Source organism: Mastigoproctus giganteus, chromosome 1 (assembly GCF_048544385.1).
Source record: "Mastigoproctus giganteus isolate SK-2022 chromosome 1, ASM4854438v1, whole genome shotgun sequence".
Taxonomy (NCBI): Eukaryota; Metazoa; Arthropoda; class Arachnida; order Uropygi; family Thelyphonidae; genus Mastigoproctus; species Mastigoproctus giganteus.
Window position 1 is genome coordinate 210,699,250 of NC_143575.1, and position 17,898 is coordinate 210,717,147.

General features: G+C 37.0%; 1 protein-coding gene across 1 annotated transcript in view; it reads left to right on the forward strand.

The window, feature by feature from the left end:
* The window catches only part of Stat92E (Signal transducer and transcription activator Stat92E), a 478,242-nt gene that overhangs the window by 218,786 nt on the left and 241,558 nt on the right, over window positions 1-17,898 (forward strand). The window contains exon 13 of the mRNA XM_090375942.1: window positions 16,834-16,875. Within this exon, the coding sequence (XP_090232068.1) occupies window positions 16,834-16,875 (42 nt within the window). The remainder of the gene's footprint in view (window positions 1-16,833; window positions 16,876-17,898) is intronic.

A 17,898-nucleotide genomic window follows, 5' to 3' on the forward strand; every position in this document is an offset into this window, starting at 1 on the left:
TTCTCCATTGTTGTCTTCCAGGTTTTCTTCTAACTCCTCTTGGGTACCATTCTGTTATTTTCTTAGTCCATCTGTCATGTCTTCGAGCTGTGTAAGCCTGAAGACCATTTTAGTTCTTTAGTTTTGATAAGAATGTCCTATACATGAGTTTGCTACCTAATCCATGTGTTTCTCTTCTTATCTAACAGTCTGATTCCCAATATAATTCATTCCATTCTTCGCTGTGTAGTTCTCAGCTTCTCTTCCATTCTTTTGGTGAGTGCCCAAGTTTCACTTCCATAAGTCATGGTGGGGAGTATACATTGGTTCATTATTTTATGTTTCAGACAAATTGGGATATTGCTCCTCAGTATGTGACTATATTTCTTGAATGCTATCCGTCCAAAATTTATTCTTCTCTTCACTTCCAGCCATTTATCATTATTGCAGCTAATGACTTGTCCCAGCTAAGTATAGGACTCCACCTTTTCAGTTACTGCTTCTTCAATCATTATATCCCTTTCTGTGGCATACTTGTTCATCATTACTTTTGTTTTAGCCATTTTCATCTTTAGTCTAAAATCCTTACTAACTCTGCATAACTGATTAAGATTTTCCTCTAATTCTTTGAGATTGTGGCTTATGATCACAATGTCATCTGCAAATCGTAAATGGTTAGGTACTCTCCTTTCACATTGACTCATTTCTGCGACCACTCCAATCTTCTGAAAGCTGCTTCAAGGGCAGCAGCAGTAGTAGTGGCAGTGGCATGTGATGTAAGAAAGCAAGTGTTATGAGTTTATGCATCATCAGCCAAAAAAAAAAAAAAAAAAAATTCACACCATTCCCTCCAAATGCCTGTCCAGTTCCTCCTTAAATTTATTTAACCTGTCAACTTCCACAACGACAGATGGAAGTTTGTTCCAGCAATTAACCACCCGCTGGCTAAAGGCAAATTTCCGCACATCTATTCTACATCTGTCTTTTCTTAATTTGAATTTATGCCCACTTAGGTTCGTAATCTGAACAAGTGGAAGGGTCCCATCAGAATTCAGCATGCTCAACCCATTCAAGGCCTTATATACCTCAATCAGATCACCGCGCAGGTGCCTAGTCTCCAGCCATTGCAATTTGCAGAACTTAAGCCTCTCTTGGTAAGAGGATCCCTTCATTCCCCTCACCAATCTTCTTAAAATGAGGCCTCCAGACCTGTACACAGTACTCAAGGCATGGCCTGACCATTGCCTTATACAGAGGGACAATCACCTCCTTCTCCCTGCTAGAAAAATTCCTATATATCATTGACAAAACCCCATGACCTGCCCTGGCAGCCTGTCTGCATTGCTCAGAAAACTTCATATCTGACTTCACAATTACTCCCAGGTCTTTTTCATTTTCTGCCACCTTAAGTGTAGTACCACACAGTTGGTGCCGACTGGGCTAGCCGGGTGGGTAAAGTGCCTACCTGGCAACCCAAAGGTCGCGGGTTCGAATCCCGCCTCGGTCTTGGATCAAAGTACTGCAAAAACCTTGGGGGGTGCATTATGGCCACAGAAGCCGATGCGCCAACAACTACCCAAAAAAAAAAAAAAAAAAAACACACAGTTGGTACGTTTCTCTGGAATTACTTCTACCCATATGCAGTAATTTGTCAAGGTTAAACTTCAGTTGCCACTTCTTAGCCCATCTGCCCAAATTATCTAGATCCTGTTGCAGTAGCACACTGCCATTAACAACCCTGCCAACCTTTGTATCATCTGCAAACTTCGACATTAAGCCTGATATACCTTCATCAATATCATTGATAAATAAACAAAACAACAGTGTACCTAACACTGAACCCTGTGGGACTCCACTAATAACATTAGTCCACGAAGAACAGCACCCATTGATTACCACCCTCTGTCTTCTCCCACTTAACCATCCCTTTATCCATTGTAGCAACTTACCCTTAATACCATTCTGCTCCAATTTGTACAATAGTCTTCCAGGCACAACAGTGTCAAAAGCTTTCCTGAAATCCAAATGTATGATATCAAAATTCTTTTTTGCCTCCAGTTCCTTTGTAACCACATCATAATATCCTATCAAATTTGTCAGACAAGACTTTCCCTTAACAAACCCATGCTGTGTCTGAATTATTGCTGCAGTCTTGTCTAGATGATCCTGCAATGCATCTTTAACCAGTGACTCCATTATTTTACCCGGAACAGAAGTTAAACTAACTGGTCTGTAATTACTCGTGTCACCCTTCAATCCCCCTTTGTGAATTGGGGATACATTTGCACATCTCCAGTCTGTGGGGACCTCCCCTGAATCCAAGGATGCTCTCATAATTATGGCTAAGGGTTTGTTTAGTTGCTTTGCCGCCTCCTTTAATATAACTGGATAGATCCCATCCACCCCAGGTGCTTTTCTTATGTTTAACTTCAACAATTTCTCCTCCACTTTGCTTTCAGTTATTACAAAATCATTAAGTATCCTGCTACAATTTCATAACCTTCTGCCATTTTCAAACCTTAATAATTCCTCATGTGTGAATGTAGATGCAAAATACTCATTCAGTTTGTTTGCTATCTGAGCAGGATTATCAACAGTCGAACCATCGATGTCAAGTGGACTAATCAGATTCATCCGCTTCCTTTTAGAGTTTATATAAGTAAAGAAATCCTTGCTGTTTTTCTTAGCATCTTTTGCCAAGGATTTCTCGTAATCTGCCTTCGCTTGCCTGACCTCCTTTGTGACCTGATTACAGACTAGCTTATATCTGCCATAGGCTTCTGAGTCGCTTGATAATTTATATGCATCCCATGCATTTTTCTTCTCTGTTAAGAGTCTCATTAGTTCATTAGATAACCATTTAGGCCTAAACCTTGAACAATATTTCTTAATAGGTATGAAACTTTTAGTAGCATCCACAATTAATTCCTTAAATGCTTCCCACTTAGAATTTATTGTTGGTAACATCATCAGTTCATTCCACAGTACAGAATTTAAAAACTGTCGGAGACCATTGTACTCACCTTTACGGAAGCAAAAACCCTTTCCTTTACCCCTGATGGTAATTAAATCTTTAAGTAAATCCCACGTCAGTACACTGTGATCACTGCCACCTAGTGGTTCCTTTATTTCCAAATTCTTAATACACGAATGATCACTACTGATAACCAGATCAAGAGTATTAATTTCTCTGGTTGCCTCTCGAACATGCTGCTGCAGAAAACAATCATCCAATAAATCCACAAAAGTCTGACTAGTGTGTGAGTGCCCAACCCACAAGTTCCAGTCAATATCTGGGAAGTTAAAATCCCCCATTATAAGATATTCCAATTTACTAGCCCACTCTATTTCTCTGTACAATTGTTCATTGTACTCATTCAAGTCATTAGGCCTATAACACACTCCTACTCTTACTTTTGCTTTTGCAGTGCTTATGTCACACCAAACTGACTCAGCAGTGCACTGTTCATCTATATCAACTGGAAGCACTTCTTTTGATTTTATGTTTTTCTTTATTAACAGCATAACACCTCCTCCCTTCCTATCCTGTCTATCCTTTCTGTCACATTGTACTCCCCAAATTCCAGTTCGGCATTCCTTATATCTGTGTGACACCACGCCTCTGCTATCCCAACAGTATCCGCCTTTGATGTCTTGACCAACACTTCAAATTCATCAAATTTATTTACTATACTTCTAGCATTGGTATACATGCAAGTATACATGCACCTATTCTTATTCTTAATTACTCTTACAATCCCATATACCCACCTGTTTCACGATGACTGCCATCCGTCCCTGAAACCCCCAACACCCCTCGCTCCAGGTCGCTACTTATTCTAATAGAAGTTGTGCAAGAATCACCTTCACCTCTGCCTACGGCTACTGTTAAACTATTAGTCCTTGTATCCCCCCCCCAGCTATCAGTTTTCCGACCCACCTAACACTGCCTTGATAGCATCAGCAAATATTCTTGCACCTTTTCTATTTAAGTGTATCCCATCCCTGTAGAAGCAGTCTCTCCTGTTAACAAGTACAGTCCAGGCTGAAAAAAATTCTATCCCTTGAGCCTTGCACAATCTTTCCAGGGCCGAATTGATCGACAAGGCTCTCATCATATACTCCCTCCTATTGTGTCTGGGCAGAATTGCAGACACTTTCAACTTCAACCCTAATTCACGGCTTTTTTTCATCAGTGACCTGTACTTGTTAAGTAATTCTGCCGGTCTCCTACTCTTAATATCATTAGTGCCAACGTGTACAACTATATCACCTTTTGTGCCCCTAAAAGATGATATCTGCTCTACAACGTCATCAACCTTTGCCCCTGGCAGACATACCCTGGTCCTGTTCCACCTATCCTTTTTACAAAGGATGTTCCCCGTTTCCCTGACAATAGAGTCACCAACAACTACTAGTTCCTTTGGGACCAGCGCAATCTGCCTTGGGGGTTGCCGCTGTGTTGTGTGATGACCAAGTGCAAGCTCTGGCGTTGATGTGGGCAGCTGAGAGCCTGATGGGCCCCTCAATTTAGATCTTTCGAGGGCATCCACCCTGTCCTTCAAACTCTCTTTTAGCCCCATAACAACGCTGAGTTGTCGCCTGATTTCCTTACACTCCTTACATCGCGCACACACAAAGACATCCCCCATGGCAATATCATGTTCCGTTCGAGATAATTCGGCAAACATTTCACAAGTTGTACATTTTTTTTAGGCTGTGATGCGTTGGAGAATCGCCCCTCTCAGTTCTCCCCCGAGTCACAACACTCCTGCCACTTTGTGCCCGTTGCTTTGCTGCTCTAGTAATGGGTTTAATGAACCGAATGTTAAGCAATTAGAAGTCCTCAGTTTAAAAATGTTTCCCATAGGCAGAGTTAAATATGTATAAATTCTGTAATAGTACTCAAAAATTATCCTTAACTTATGTACGTTTATCTTTTCATTTTTATTTGCGTCGCTAATGTTTCATACCATTAGGTCAGCTTCCCTTCTAAGAAGAACCGAACATTCTAAACCTTCTAGTGGAGGTTTAGAACTTCTCACGAAGTTCTAAACCTCTGCTACCTTGGAAAACTTTTTTATCCGGATTCTACTGTATTTTAATATTTTTCTAATAAGAAATAAATGCACAAGGCATTATAAACTATGAATATACATAGTAAAACGTACACAAAGTACGCATTAATATGTACTTTGTTTACATAGTAATAATAATATTACTATGTACACCTTTTGGCATCTCTCATATTGTAATGTTACTAGTAATATTGCTATATACATCTTTTGGTATCTCTCATATTGTGATTTTACTTCATAACTCGGTTGGCATGATTGCGATACTAGGGTACCTACCCACCAATAATCGGCCAGCAAGCCTGGAAACAGTGCTGTCTGTGTGGTGGTATCCACTGAGAGTAAGTAACAGTAGTCTTCTCCAATGGTGAAGCATTACTTATTTGAAGTAGTACAATTCATGGTAACTCATGAAGGTAGTCACAATATGAGATACAATTAAATCAATGCTGTTCACACTACTACTGTAGTTTTCTATTAGGAACAAAGAATTGTGTATTTACACTTAAAGTTCTATATTTAACATTTTTCATTAAAAATGTAAAAGAATAAATATAATATTTAATGCAGTCCATTTAACTGAAGGCCAAGCATTGTATACTGCTAGCAGAATTTTAAAAATCAAAAATTCTTCCAGGAAAAAAAAAAAAAAAAAAAAAGAAGAAAGAAAGAAATCGGAGACCTGTGAGATATATGTTGTTTTTTTTTATCCCTAAATTTCTATTTTTTACTTTCACAACTGTAAAAGAGAGAAAATAAAAATATATTTTTTTACAGCTGTTTGTGAGCTTTAGTGTAGACAAGCCAATAGTGAAAAATGAATGAGGGCCAAATTTTTACTGTTATAAATGTCACACAGAACTTGTGACCATAAATTAAAATTATAGGGAAAGAGGTTTAGATTGCATTGCTGGAAATTGGAATAAGTTTCCTCCATGGGCAGATGAGGCTGATAGCTTGGGGAGATCCAAAGGTTAGTTGGATAGGCACCTATGTGAGCAAGGAATCAAATGGGTGGTTTATTTTATTTTTTATCATTACTTTTTATTCATTTATTTATTTTTGGCTGGTTGGAGATAAAGCCTTTAGCTTCTCTGCACCATATGGCTAATGCTAATACTGATATTCAGAATATACCATATCATATATAGTTTGTTGAAATAACTTTGCTTCCCCAAGGTTTGAATGTTTCTACAATAGATAAATAATGACCAGTGTTTTGGATTTTTGTGCCGGCCCCTAATCCTAATCCTCTGAGCCACTTTCTTTTGTTTTTATAGGGACATGTTTAGGGGTTGTTGGTTGGTTAAATATACAGGCAATTCTTGACACACACACACACACACACACACACACACACACACACACACACACACACACACACACACACACACACACACACACACACACACACACACACTGTACAAGCTGCAAACAAATTTTTTTTAAGATGAAATTATTTTAGTTCTAAATAACCTCCAAATAATGAAATCTAAGAATAATATTTGAATATTTAAGCACTTTAGCATATATGTATAAGCACCTATTATCTTCGTCATATCCATCTCCATCCACTGCCAAAATCTTAACAACCAGTTCCCTATAAAAAAAATTCTGATTTAAGGGATGTTAACACAGTAATTTATTTTTGTACCTTTCTCCATAGGTCCATAGGAAGTGGCAATGCATTGAGCCATGGGGAGTCGTACTTAACAATATAAAAAACATTTTTACGTAAAATAATAAAAATTATAATATCACAATATAACAATTATATTACAATAATAAAAAAACATTTTATTACAATAGAAAAAAAGTATTGCTTCATTAAATGAAATAAAACATGCACATTTGAAACAAAAATATAAAGAAAGGATGTATGAGTAAACAAACCATAATATTGTTTAAGAAAGAAATGTCTGTCATTCTTGTATTATGAAATATTACACGAGCTGTTTAAGTGGCGCCTCCGTAGCCAGGTGGGAAGGAGTAGCAGTGCGTAGCACACGCTTCTTGATTAAACCGGGATTCGAGCCCGTCACCACCAAATACAGAGAATGCGGAAAGGTCAGAGAATGACCACCGCATATCCCCAGAGTAATATGGCCTTAGTTGCTAATGCTCCTAAAAACCAAATAACAACAACAACAGCTGTTTAAGTTATTAAAAAGAGTGTAAAATAATCATGTTGAAGTTTACAATGCAATAAAAATATTTTAAAGAATATTGAAGTATATTATTTATTACTTAACAGACAGTAATTAAAAAAGTAACATCTTGATAAAAGAAAGAAAGAAATTATTATTTTAAAGCATTTAAATACATACCTCATTACTAATTAGGTAATAATGTCCAAATAGCTTCATGATCTCCATAATCTTTGGTGTACACAGACTCTGTTATCTAATGCAGATCTATGATTTCCCATCCACAATTTAACATATGGTATCGGATTCCAGGAACTTAGTGGTATCCCCAGCAAATCAGTTGTCATGAAGTTTGAGCTGTTTAATTGTTAAATTCACCCTTTTATCATTACAAATGATATTCAGCTACAGCTAAAGCTCTTTCTGCTTCTGCAGAACTAATTGCAGTTGTGTTCATAATTTGCTTTGCTTTCCTTATTTCCAGGTCAGGAAGATTTTTTGATTGAATTTTATTCTATATAGGCATGAAAATAATTTAAATCGACTTCAGATTTTATGAATTTATTTAATTCATGCACTTTTTATTCTCCTGTTTACCTTGAAAACTGGGAAAAGAAATGGAATATTGACCGCTTCAGTATTCCATGAAGTGGGATCCATAACATTGAATAATTCAGCTATTTTAGGTGTATTACTTGAATGACCTAAAATTATCTTTATATTTAATGTAATCGTCGTTTAATAATCTTGCCTTAATTTTTTCAATAATACACTCTGACTTTGTCTCATGGCAATGATTTAAACCTTATATTATCTTCAAACCCTGTGAAGTTAAAGGCATCCTTTCTAACATTTCATTAATTTTATTTTCATGAATACCAAAACTGTCTTTTAAGTGTATGAAAAAGTGAATTGTTTGTTTGATTAGCTTATTTGCCTTTCCTTCTTACTAGCAGTGCATTTGATAATAATGCAAGTTCATCCGAAATATCAATCATTAATGCCAGGTCTTTTAAAATTTTTTTTGTTTTTCAATCCTTTTTCCATTACAGAAAATTTGTTGTATTTTTAAAAGTAAATATAAAGAACTGGATAAGCTCTCCAGACTGCTTTGATGGATCTAAGGCAACAAGAAGCCAATTATAGACCAAAACGAACTGATACTAAATTTTCACAATAACATAAATCCTCTTCCATTTCAGATGATTCAACATTTAAGATGTTTTGATCACCAAAATTATTGCCATCTATGTTTTCACTATTTAAACTATTATTTTCAATACTAGAATTTCTGACTAATGATTTTGTCATTTTATTGGAAACCAGTCCATAGTACTTTTCTGGCATTTCATTATAAATGTAAAATAATATTAAATAGAACACTTCAATCTTATAACAGCCCAGTTAGTATTGCACACTGAATTATCACATGCAATTTACTTGTAACAAACACACCGACTATGACTGGTTGTGTTGAATTGTATAGCAAAACAGTTAAGCAAGTGCAACTTTGACAAATTAATACAAGAAATAAAATGTTATCTCTCTGAACAGGGAGAACTTCAGCAGTGATGACAGTTGACTCGCATACACATATATCAATATACATGTGTATGATTGATACACATGTATCAATATATAAATATACATGTGTATGATTGATATACATGTATCAATATACAGGATGAAACATGCATGACTGACTCTATTAGTAAAATAATAAACTAGACATTCAATCTACTCTTGTGTCAGGCTGAACTTGAATGTGTATTGCAGCCTGTGACAAATAAGAAGTGCATGCGCTGTTATAGAAATGGCTCTCTAATTACTCTACTAGAAGTTCATTTTATACACCGTATTATTTTCTATACTACTCTATAAGATTATTCAGCTTTTATGAAAATTAAGAAATTTTTGTAAAAACTGAAAATTTTGAAACAACTGGTTCACAGATTACAAAATTTTTAACAACTGGTTTGGATGAACTGATTCCAGCTCATACTGGACAGAGCGAAAGATTCGTTGAGTCATCCCAAATTTCATTAAAATCAGACAAATAGAAATTTGGCAATTATTATTTATTTTTTATTTTTTTATTTATTATTTTTCCCCCAAAGTTTAGCATTAGGATTAGTAGAGGCATACGATGCAAGAAAGCAAGCTTATGCAGCATCAGCCAAAAAAAAATCCCTTCCCATTTCACCCCTCTATTCGTTCCAAATGCCTGTCCAGCCCAACCTTAAATTTATTTAGGCAATTAGCTTCCAAAACAAAAGATGGAAGCCTGTTCCATCAATCAACTACCCCCTGGCTAAAGACAAATTTCCGTACATCTATTCTACAGCTATCTTTCCCCGATTTGAAACTGTGCACCCTCAGGTTCTTAGTCTGAGCAAGAGGAAGAATCCCATCAGCATTCAGCTTGTTCAACCCATTCAAGGCCTTATACACCTCAATCAGATCACCTAACAGGTGCCTACTCTCCAGCCGATGCAATTTGCATCGGCTGGAGAGTAGGATTTAGATGCAGAATTTAAGCCTTTCTTGGTAAGAGTACCCCTTTGTTTCCCTCACAAATCTTGTTGCCCTTCTTTGTACTCATTCTAGCAACTCTACATCTTTCCTAAAATGAGGCCTCCAGACCTGTACACAGTACTCTAGGTGTGGCCTGACCATTGCCTTGTATAACGGGATAATCACCTCCCTGTCCCTGCTAGCAAAATTCCTATATATCATTGACAAGACTCCATGACCTGTCCTGGTAGCCCGTCTGCACTGCTCAGTGAACTTCATATTTTACTGCACAATTACCCCTGGGTCTCTTTCACTTTCCACTTCCCTGAGTGTAGTACCACACAGTTGATACGTTTCTCTTCGGTTACTGCTACCCATATGCAGTACTTTGCATTTGTCAATGTTAAACTTCGGTTGCCACTTCTCAGCCCATTTCCCCAACTTATCTAGATCCAGTTGGAGTAGCATACTGTCGTTAACAACCCTGCCAACCTTTGTACCATCTGCAAACATTAAAGCTGCTATACCATCATCAATATCATTGATAAATATACAAAACAACAATGGGTCCGACACTGAACACTGGGAAACTCCAATAATAACATTTGTCCATGACGAGCAATGTCCATTGATTACCACTCTCTGTCATCTCTCCCACTCAACCATCCCTTTACCCATTGTTACAACTTACCCTTAATGCCATACTTCTCCAATTTGTACAGCAGTCTTCCATGTGCAACAGTATCAAAAACCTCCTTGAAATCCAAATATACAATATCAAAATTATTTTTGGCATTCAGTTTCTTTGTGACCACATCATAGTATCCAATCAAATTGGTCAGACAAGACCTCCCTTTAACAAATTCATGCTCTGTCTTAACTATTACTGCAGTCTTGTCTAGATGATCCTGCAGTGCTTCTTTAACCAGTGATTCCATTATTTTCCCCAGAACACAAGTTAAACTAACAGGTCTGTAGTTACTTCTGTCACCTTTTGAACCCCCTTTGTGAATTGGTGATACGTTTGCAAACCTCCAGTCCATGGTGACTTCTCCTGAGTCCAAGGAAGCTTTCATAATTATGGCCAAGAGTTTGCTTACTTCCTTTGCTGCCTCCTTTAATATAACTGGATAGATCCTGTCCACCCCAGGTGCCTTCTTTATGTTTAATTTCAACAATTTCTCCTCCAATTTGCTCTGTTATTACAAAATCACTTAGCTCCCTGTTAGTGTTTGATAAACCTCTGGCACTCCCCTCATTGAATAACTCCTCATGTGTGAATGCAGATGCAAAATACTCATTCAGTTTATCAGCTGCCTGGGCATGATCATCGAAAGTCACCCTATCTGTGTTAAGTGGTCCAATCTGATTCATCCCTTTCCTTCTATAGTTTACATAAGTAAAGAACTCTGCTATTTTTCTTTGCATCCTTTGCCAAAGATTTCTCGTAATCTGCCTAACCTCCTTGTGACTTGATTACAAGACTAGTTTATACCAGCCATAGGCTTGGCTTCTGTGTCACCTGATACTTTATATGTATTCCATACATTCTTCTTCTCTGCCACGAGCCTCATTAATTCATCTGACATCCATTTAGCCTATAACCTTGAACAGTATTTCTTAGTTGGAATGAAAAGCCTAGTAGCCTCCAAAATTAAGTCCCTGAAGGCTTCCCATTTAGAATTCAACATTGGTACCATCATCAGTTGATCTCACTGTACACAATTTAAAAACTGTCTGAGACCTCTGCAGTCACCTTTACAAAAGCAATAGCCTTTCCCTTTAGCCTTGATGGTAGTTACATCTTTAAATAATTTCCACATCAGTACATTGTGCTCACTGTTACCCGGTGGTTCCTTTATCTGTAAATGAATAATCACTGCTGATAATCAGATCAAAAGTATTACCCCCTCTGGTTGCCTCTCGAACATATTGCTGTAGAAAACAGTCATCCAATAAATCCACAAAAATCTTGCTAGTGTGTGAGTGACCAACCCACAAGTTCCAGTCAATATCTGGAATGTTAAAATCCCCCAATTATAAGACATTCTGATTTACTGGCCCACTCTATTTCTCTGCACAATTTCTCATTATACTCATCAGATTCATTAGGCCTATAATACACACCTACTCTCATTTTTCCTGTCCCAGTGCTTATTTCACACCAAACAGACTCAACACTGCATTGTCCACCAACATCAGTTGGATGCACTTCCTTAGATTTTGTGTTTCTTAACTAACAGCATAACCCCTCCTCCTTTTCTGTCCTGTCTATCCTTCCAGTACACATTGTACTCCCCAAATTCCAATTCTGCACTGCTTATATCTGTGTGACACCACGTCTCTGATATCCCAACAATAGCTGCCTTTGATGTCTTGACTAGAACTTCAAGCTCATCAAAATTATTAACTATACTCCTAGTATTGGTGTACATGCAAGTATGCATGCACCTGTTCCTACTCTTAGTTACCCACACACAGCCAAGTATTTACTTGTTCCATTATGACTCCCAGCAGTCCTGGAAATCTCCATTACCTTGCTTTCCAGGCTGCTGCTCATTCTAATAGCAGCAGTGCAAGGATCACTTTTGCCTCTGCCTGCGGCCACTGTTAACCTTTTATTCTGTGTACCCCCCCCTCCCCAAGCTAACAGTTTTCCGACCCACTTAACACTGCCTCGATAGCATCAGCAAATATTCTTGCACCCTTTTTATTTAAGTGTAGGAGAAAAAGAAATTCATAGATTAAATGCAGGTTTTACTGCAGTATTGTTAGCTTTAGGCAGTCTGTTATGTTTGTTTTGGCTGTATTGTTATGTATGACTCATGAACGTGGTGACACTTGTGAAGAGATGCATATACCTAGAAAAAGAGAATTAAGAAAAAAGGGTGTGCAGGAAGAGAATATTAAATAATTTGTAGTTGTAATTAAACTGAACGGCTAAGTTTTGCAAACTTAAAACTATAGATTTTTATTATGTGTTCTGTAAAGTCATAAGCCTAATAATTAATTGATAAGAAGTTAACTGTACTGTTCACTTCAGTTAATCACAGAAAAAAAAATTATATTAATTTTTATTAAAAAAATAGAATATGCCTGAAGTGTAGTAAACTTGTAATAGAAGGATGTTATTTGATGTTTAGGTGTTACTTAATGAGATAAAGTTAATTGATAGTTTTCAGTGTATGTTTTGCTGTTCCCTTGAAAGCTTTTAAGATCAATCATAGTCTCCCCCACCCAGAAATCTATTCATGTAAATGAAAGGATATTGTATATTACTCTACAATGAAAAGTCAGGTCAGAGTGAAATTTTCAACCTACGTTCTTTTGTCCCTTGAGAAACTTTCACATCCAGTTACACTTTCCAACCCTTAACCCTCCCCCCCACAAATTGCCATAAATGAAAGTATATGTTTACATTAATTGACAAGAAAAATGCAGATTGCTTCAAGTTTTTCAGTACATGGTCTGTTGGCCCCTTGGATGGTTCTAAGTTTATTTTCATAGCATTTCCTCTATGGTTTTCCCCTACAGAAATATTATTGTAAATTTGGAACAGGAGCTCTGATCCATTTCAAAATTTCAGTGCTTAAAATGTTTTAGGAATCTTTGTAACAAATTTTCAAATTGATGGGTTGACTTATTTTGTTATAAATCATGAGTTATTACTATTTGCTCTCATGCCTACATTAACTAACTTGTTTTTTTTTTTTTTTCTCTGTTCAAACAACCAAATGAAAGTTTGCTGTGGAAACATTCTTTACAAACATGACAGTCTAAAGTTATTTGATATTCAGTGAATGTGCTATGTCATTAGCATTAGCATTAATAGAGGCATTTGATGCAAGAAAGCAAGCTTATGCAGCATCAGCCAAAAAAAAAAAAAAAAAAACCACTTCCACTTCACCCCTCTGTTCGTTCAAAATACCTGTCCAGCTGAGCCTTAAACTTATTTAGACTGTCAACTTCCACGACAAGGGATGGAAGTCTGTTCCACCAACCAACCACCCGCTGGCTAAAGGCAAATTTCCGCACGTCTATTCTACACCTATCTTTCCTCAATTTGAATTTATGCCCTCTCAGGTGATTATTCTGAGCGAGAGGAAGAATCTCATCAGCATTGAGCATGCTCAAACCATTCAAGGCTTTATACACCTTTATCAGATCACCTCGCTGGTGCCTAGTCTCCAGACACTGTAATTTGCAAAACTTAAGCCTTTCTTCGTAAGAGCACCCCTTTGTTCCATTCACTAATCTTGTTGCCCTTCTCTGTACTCGTTCCAGCAGCTCTACATCATTCTTGAAATGAGGCCTCCAGACCTGTATACAATACTCTAGGTGTGGCCTGACCATTGCCTTATACAAGGGAATAATCACCTCCTTATCCCTGCTAGAAAAATTCCTATATATCATTGACAATACACCATGAGCTACTCTTGCAGCCTGTCTGCACTGCTCAGAGAACTTCATATCTGCCTGCACAACCACCCCCAGGTCTCTTTCATACTCTACGACTGTCAGTGTAGTACCACAGAGTTGATACGTTGCTCTGGGGTTGCTGTTTCCCATGTGTAGTACTTTACATTTGTCAATGTTAAACTTCATTTGCCACCTCTCAGCCCATCTGCTCAACCTTTCCAGATCCTGTTGCAGCAGCATAGTGTCAGTAGTGTCCTTGACAACCCTGCCTACCTTTGTATCGTCTGCAAACTTCGACATTAAGCTTGATATACCCTCATCAATATCATTTATGAATACAGAAAACAATAATGGACCCAACACTGAGCCCTGAGGGACTCCACTAATAACATTAGTCCATGACGAGCAGTGTCCATTGATTACCACTCTCTGTCTTCTCCCCCTCAGCCACCCCTTTATCCACAGCAGCAATTTGCCTCCAATGCCACACTGCTCCAATTTTTGCAGCAGTCTTCCATGTGCAACAGTATCAAAAGCCTTTCTAAGATCCAAGTATATAATATCAAAGTTATTCCCTGCATCCAGTTCCTTTGTGACTGCATCATAGTATCCAATCAAATTGGTCAGGCAAGACTTCCCCTTAACAAAACCATGCTGTGTCCGAGCTATAGCTGAAGTCTTGTCTAAATGATCCTGCAGTGCTTCTTTAACTAGTGCCTCCATTAATTTTCCTGGAACAGAAGTAAAACTCACAGGTCTATAATTACTTGTGTCAGCCTTTGATCCTCCCTTGTGAATTGGTGTGACATTTGCACATCTCCAGTCTGTGGGTACCTCCTCTGAGTCCAAGGAAGCTCTCATAATTATGGCTAAGGGTTTGCTTACTTCCTTTGCTGCCTCCTTTAATATAACTGGATAGATCCCATCCACCCCAGGTGCCTTTCTTGTGTTTATCTTCAACAATTTCTCCTCCACTTTACTCTCAGTTATTACAAGATTCTCTAGCTTACTGCTAGAGTTGAATACACCTCAGGCAATCCCCTCCTTGAATAACTCCTCATGTGTGAATGTAGATGCAAAATATTCATTTAGTTTGTTGGCTACATGAGCAGGATCATCAACAGTTGAACCGATATCAAGTGGACCAATCTAATTCATCCCCTTCCTTCTGAATTTACTTAAGTGAAGAACTCTTTGCTGTTTTTCTTTGCATCCTTTGTCAAAGATTTCTCGTAATTTTCCTTTGCCTGCCTAACCTCCGTTGTGACTTCGTTACAGACCAGCTTATATCAGTCAGCTTCTGTGTCACCTGTTAATTTGTATGTATCCCATGCATGTTTCTTCTCTGCCATATGCCTCATCAGTTCATCTGACATCCATTTAGGCCTAAACCTTGAACAATATTTCTTAGTTGGTATGTATAGCCTAGTAGCTTCCAAGATAAGTTCTTTAAATGCTTCCCATTTTGCATTTGCTGTTGGTAACATCATCAGTTGGTCCCACTGTATAGAATTTAAATACTGTCTCAGTCCATCGTAGTCGCCTTTACGAAAGCAATAACCCTTCCCTTTACCCCTAATGGTAGTTATCTCTTTGAGTAAATCCCACTTTAGCACACTGTGATCACTGCCACCTAGTGGTTCATTTATCTGCAGATTCTTAATGCATGAAGAATCACTGCTGATAATCAAATCAAGAGTATTCTTCCCTCTAGTTGCCTCCTGAACATGCTGATGTAGAAAACAATCATCCAATAAATCCACAAAAGCCTTGCTAGTGTGTGAGTGATCATATTGCTACATGTACAAATCATGGAACTCAAAAACTCTGAATTCTTAACTGTTAATAATCTTGATAATCTTGTTCACAAATAGCACTAGATTATCCCATGGCCTTTCACCAAAATTCTCAAGAAATAAATTACTTTTAACAATGCAAAAATGTGTTAATTCCAAAACAATAGTTATTGTACCTTTTGTATTTTCTTGAGTTGATTAACCTAATATCTAAATTTGTCAATTTTTGGTGGTTTTTCATATCTTACCCATTTCCCTAAATATTTCCAAAAATCTGTAGCCCTAGGAAATAGAACATATGGTTTGGGAGTTCAATTGTAATGGCAAAAGTCAGTGTAAGGTAGTTTGCCAGAAATGAATTTACAAATACAAAAGCCTTTTTTTGGCCAGCTTCTTGTTGCCTTTCTTTCAAGCTGAAAAATGAATTGCACTAAGAGTGGTGATGAATTGCATTAAGAGTGGACTTTGTTTAGAAAGATGATGGGGACATATTGCTAGAACTATAAAATGAAAGAAAACCTTTATGTGCAGTAGAATTATAGTACAATATTGTAATATAATGTACATTTTATTTTCTTGTATACATCCAGTGAGTTTATGTTAAAATTCTGCTTAGAAAATTTCATTACAGGCTTGCTTAAAATCAGAAAACCTAACTTGTAATAATGTGACTTCTATTAGCCCCAGATCGTATTTTGATGATCTGAGGCTCACAGAGTTCAAGAGTGTTTAATGGGACGATCTGCATCATCTCTATTTCTATTTCGCTTTTTTTTTTTCTTTTTTTTTGTTTAATTTGTCTCTGATCTGTGAGAGACTGAATTGTTTATTTTCATGAATATGCAAAATGTATTTTCTTCACGTTATTTTGTACTTTATTATTTTAAATTTTTTTATTTGCAGCAATTGCGAAAAATCAAAAGAGCTGAGAAGAAAGGTACAGAAGTGAGTAATTGATACCATCCTCAAACTTCTTGCTGAGCTTTATCACAAACATTCACATTCCGCATTAATGTTATTTTTTATCCTTTTTATAACATAATTTTACTGATAAGCTATTTATTTTATAAAATTGTTTTAAAAGGGAGAGTAATTTAATCTCTTATTAATGAATAATTGTATTGTTATGTAATGGCTGCTTTAAATACCTTGCTTACTAATTGCATTACATTTATGCTTGGTACTCTTCAGAATGGTGCTAGAGGCCATAATTCAAAAAAGGACCTTACTGTATTGTGTCTCCTGTTGTACAGCCTCTTATGACAACTAAAATCAATGACTTCTTCTGAAAAGAGAATGAAATTGCACAGTACTGAATCAAGATTATGATGGGGATGGAATGGCTTATCCTTTGCTGCAATTTACATGTCTGTGATTGGGATATGTGTTATACCTCAATCTGCTATATAACACATATCCCAATTTGTAAAGTAAATCCATTGTATATCTTTTATCATACATTATGTTCGTACTTTCAGAAAAGATAAATAGTAGGAACCATTTCAAGCTTCGGACAGTGTTGCTACTTCTCATTCTTGTGCTGTGTGCATCACCATAATCTTAGATGATTTGGATACTCCAACCTTTGGCTGTGTAGAATTAAGTGACTTCTGCAGAAAGACTGCTTACAGATACCTACATCACTTGGCAGTGAAACCATTCCTTAAATATTATCTTCTCATAGGTGGAGATACAGATGCACATTGTTATGCAAAAAAAGAGAGAGAGAGAAAGAGTATCTGATGAGCACTCTTGATTTTACCTTAAATAAAGCATTACAGTGGCACACATGGAAACTGTTGTTTGAGCCACAGTTCAGTCCACTCAAAATAATATTATATACTTTGCTTAAATTGAATTTTTAAGATGGTTTTTGTAAAGTAAATCCAAAATTAAATAGTTTTAGGACATGAAAGTGTAATATCTCAGTAACCAGTTTGTGTGGTTTCTTATCAGTCAGCCTTTGTA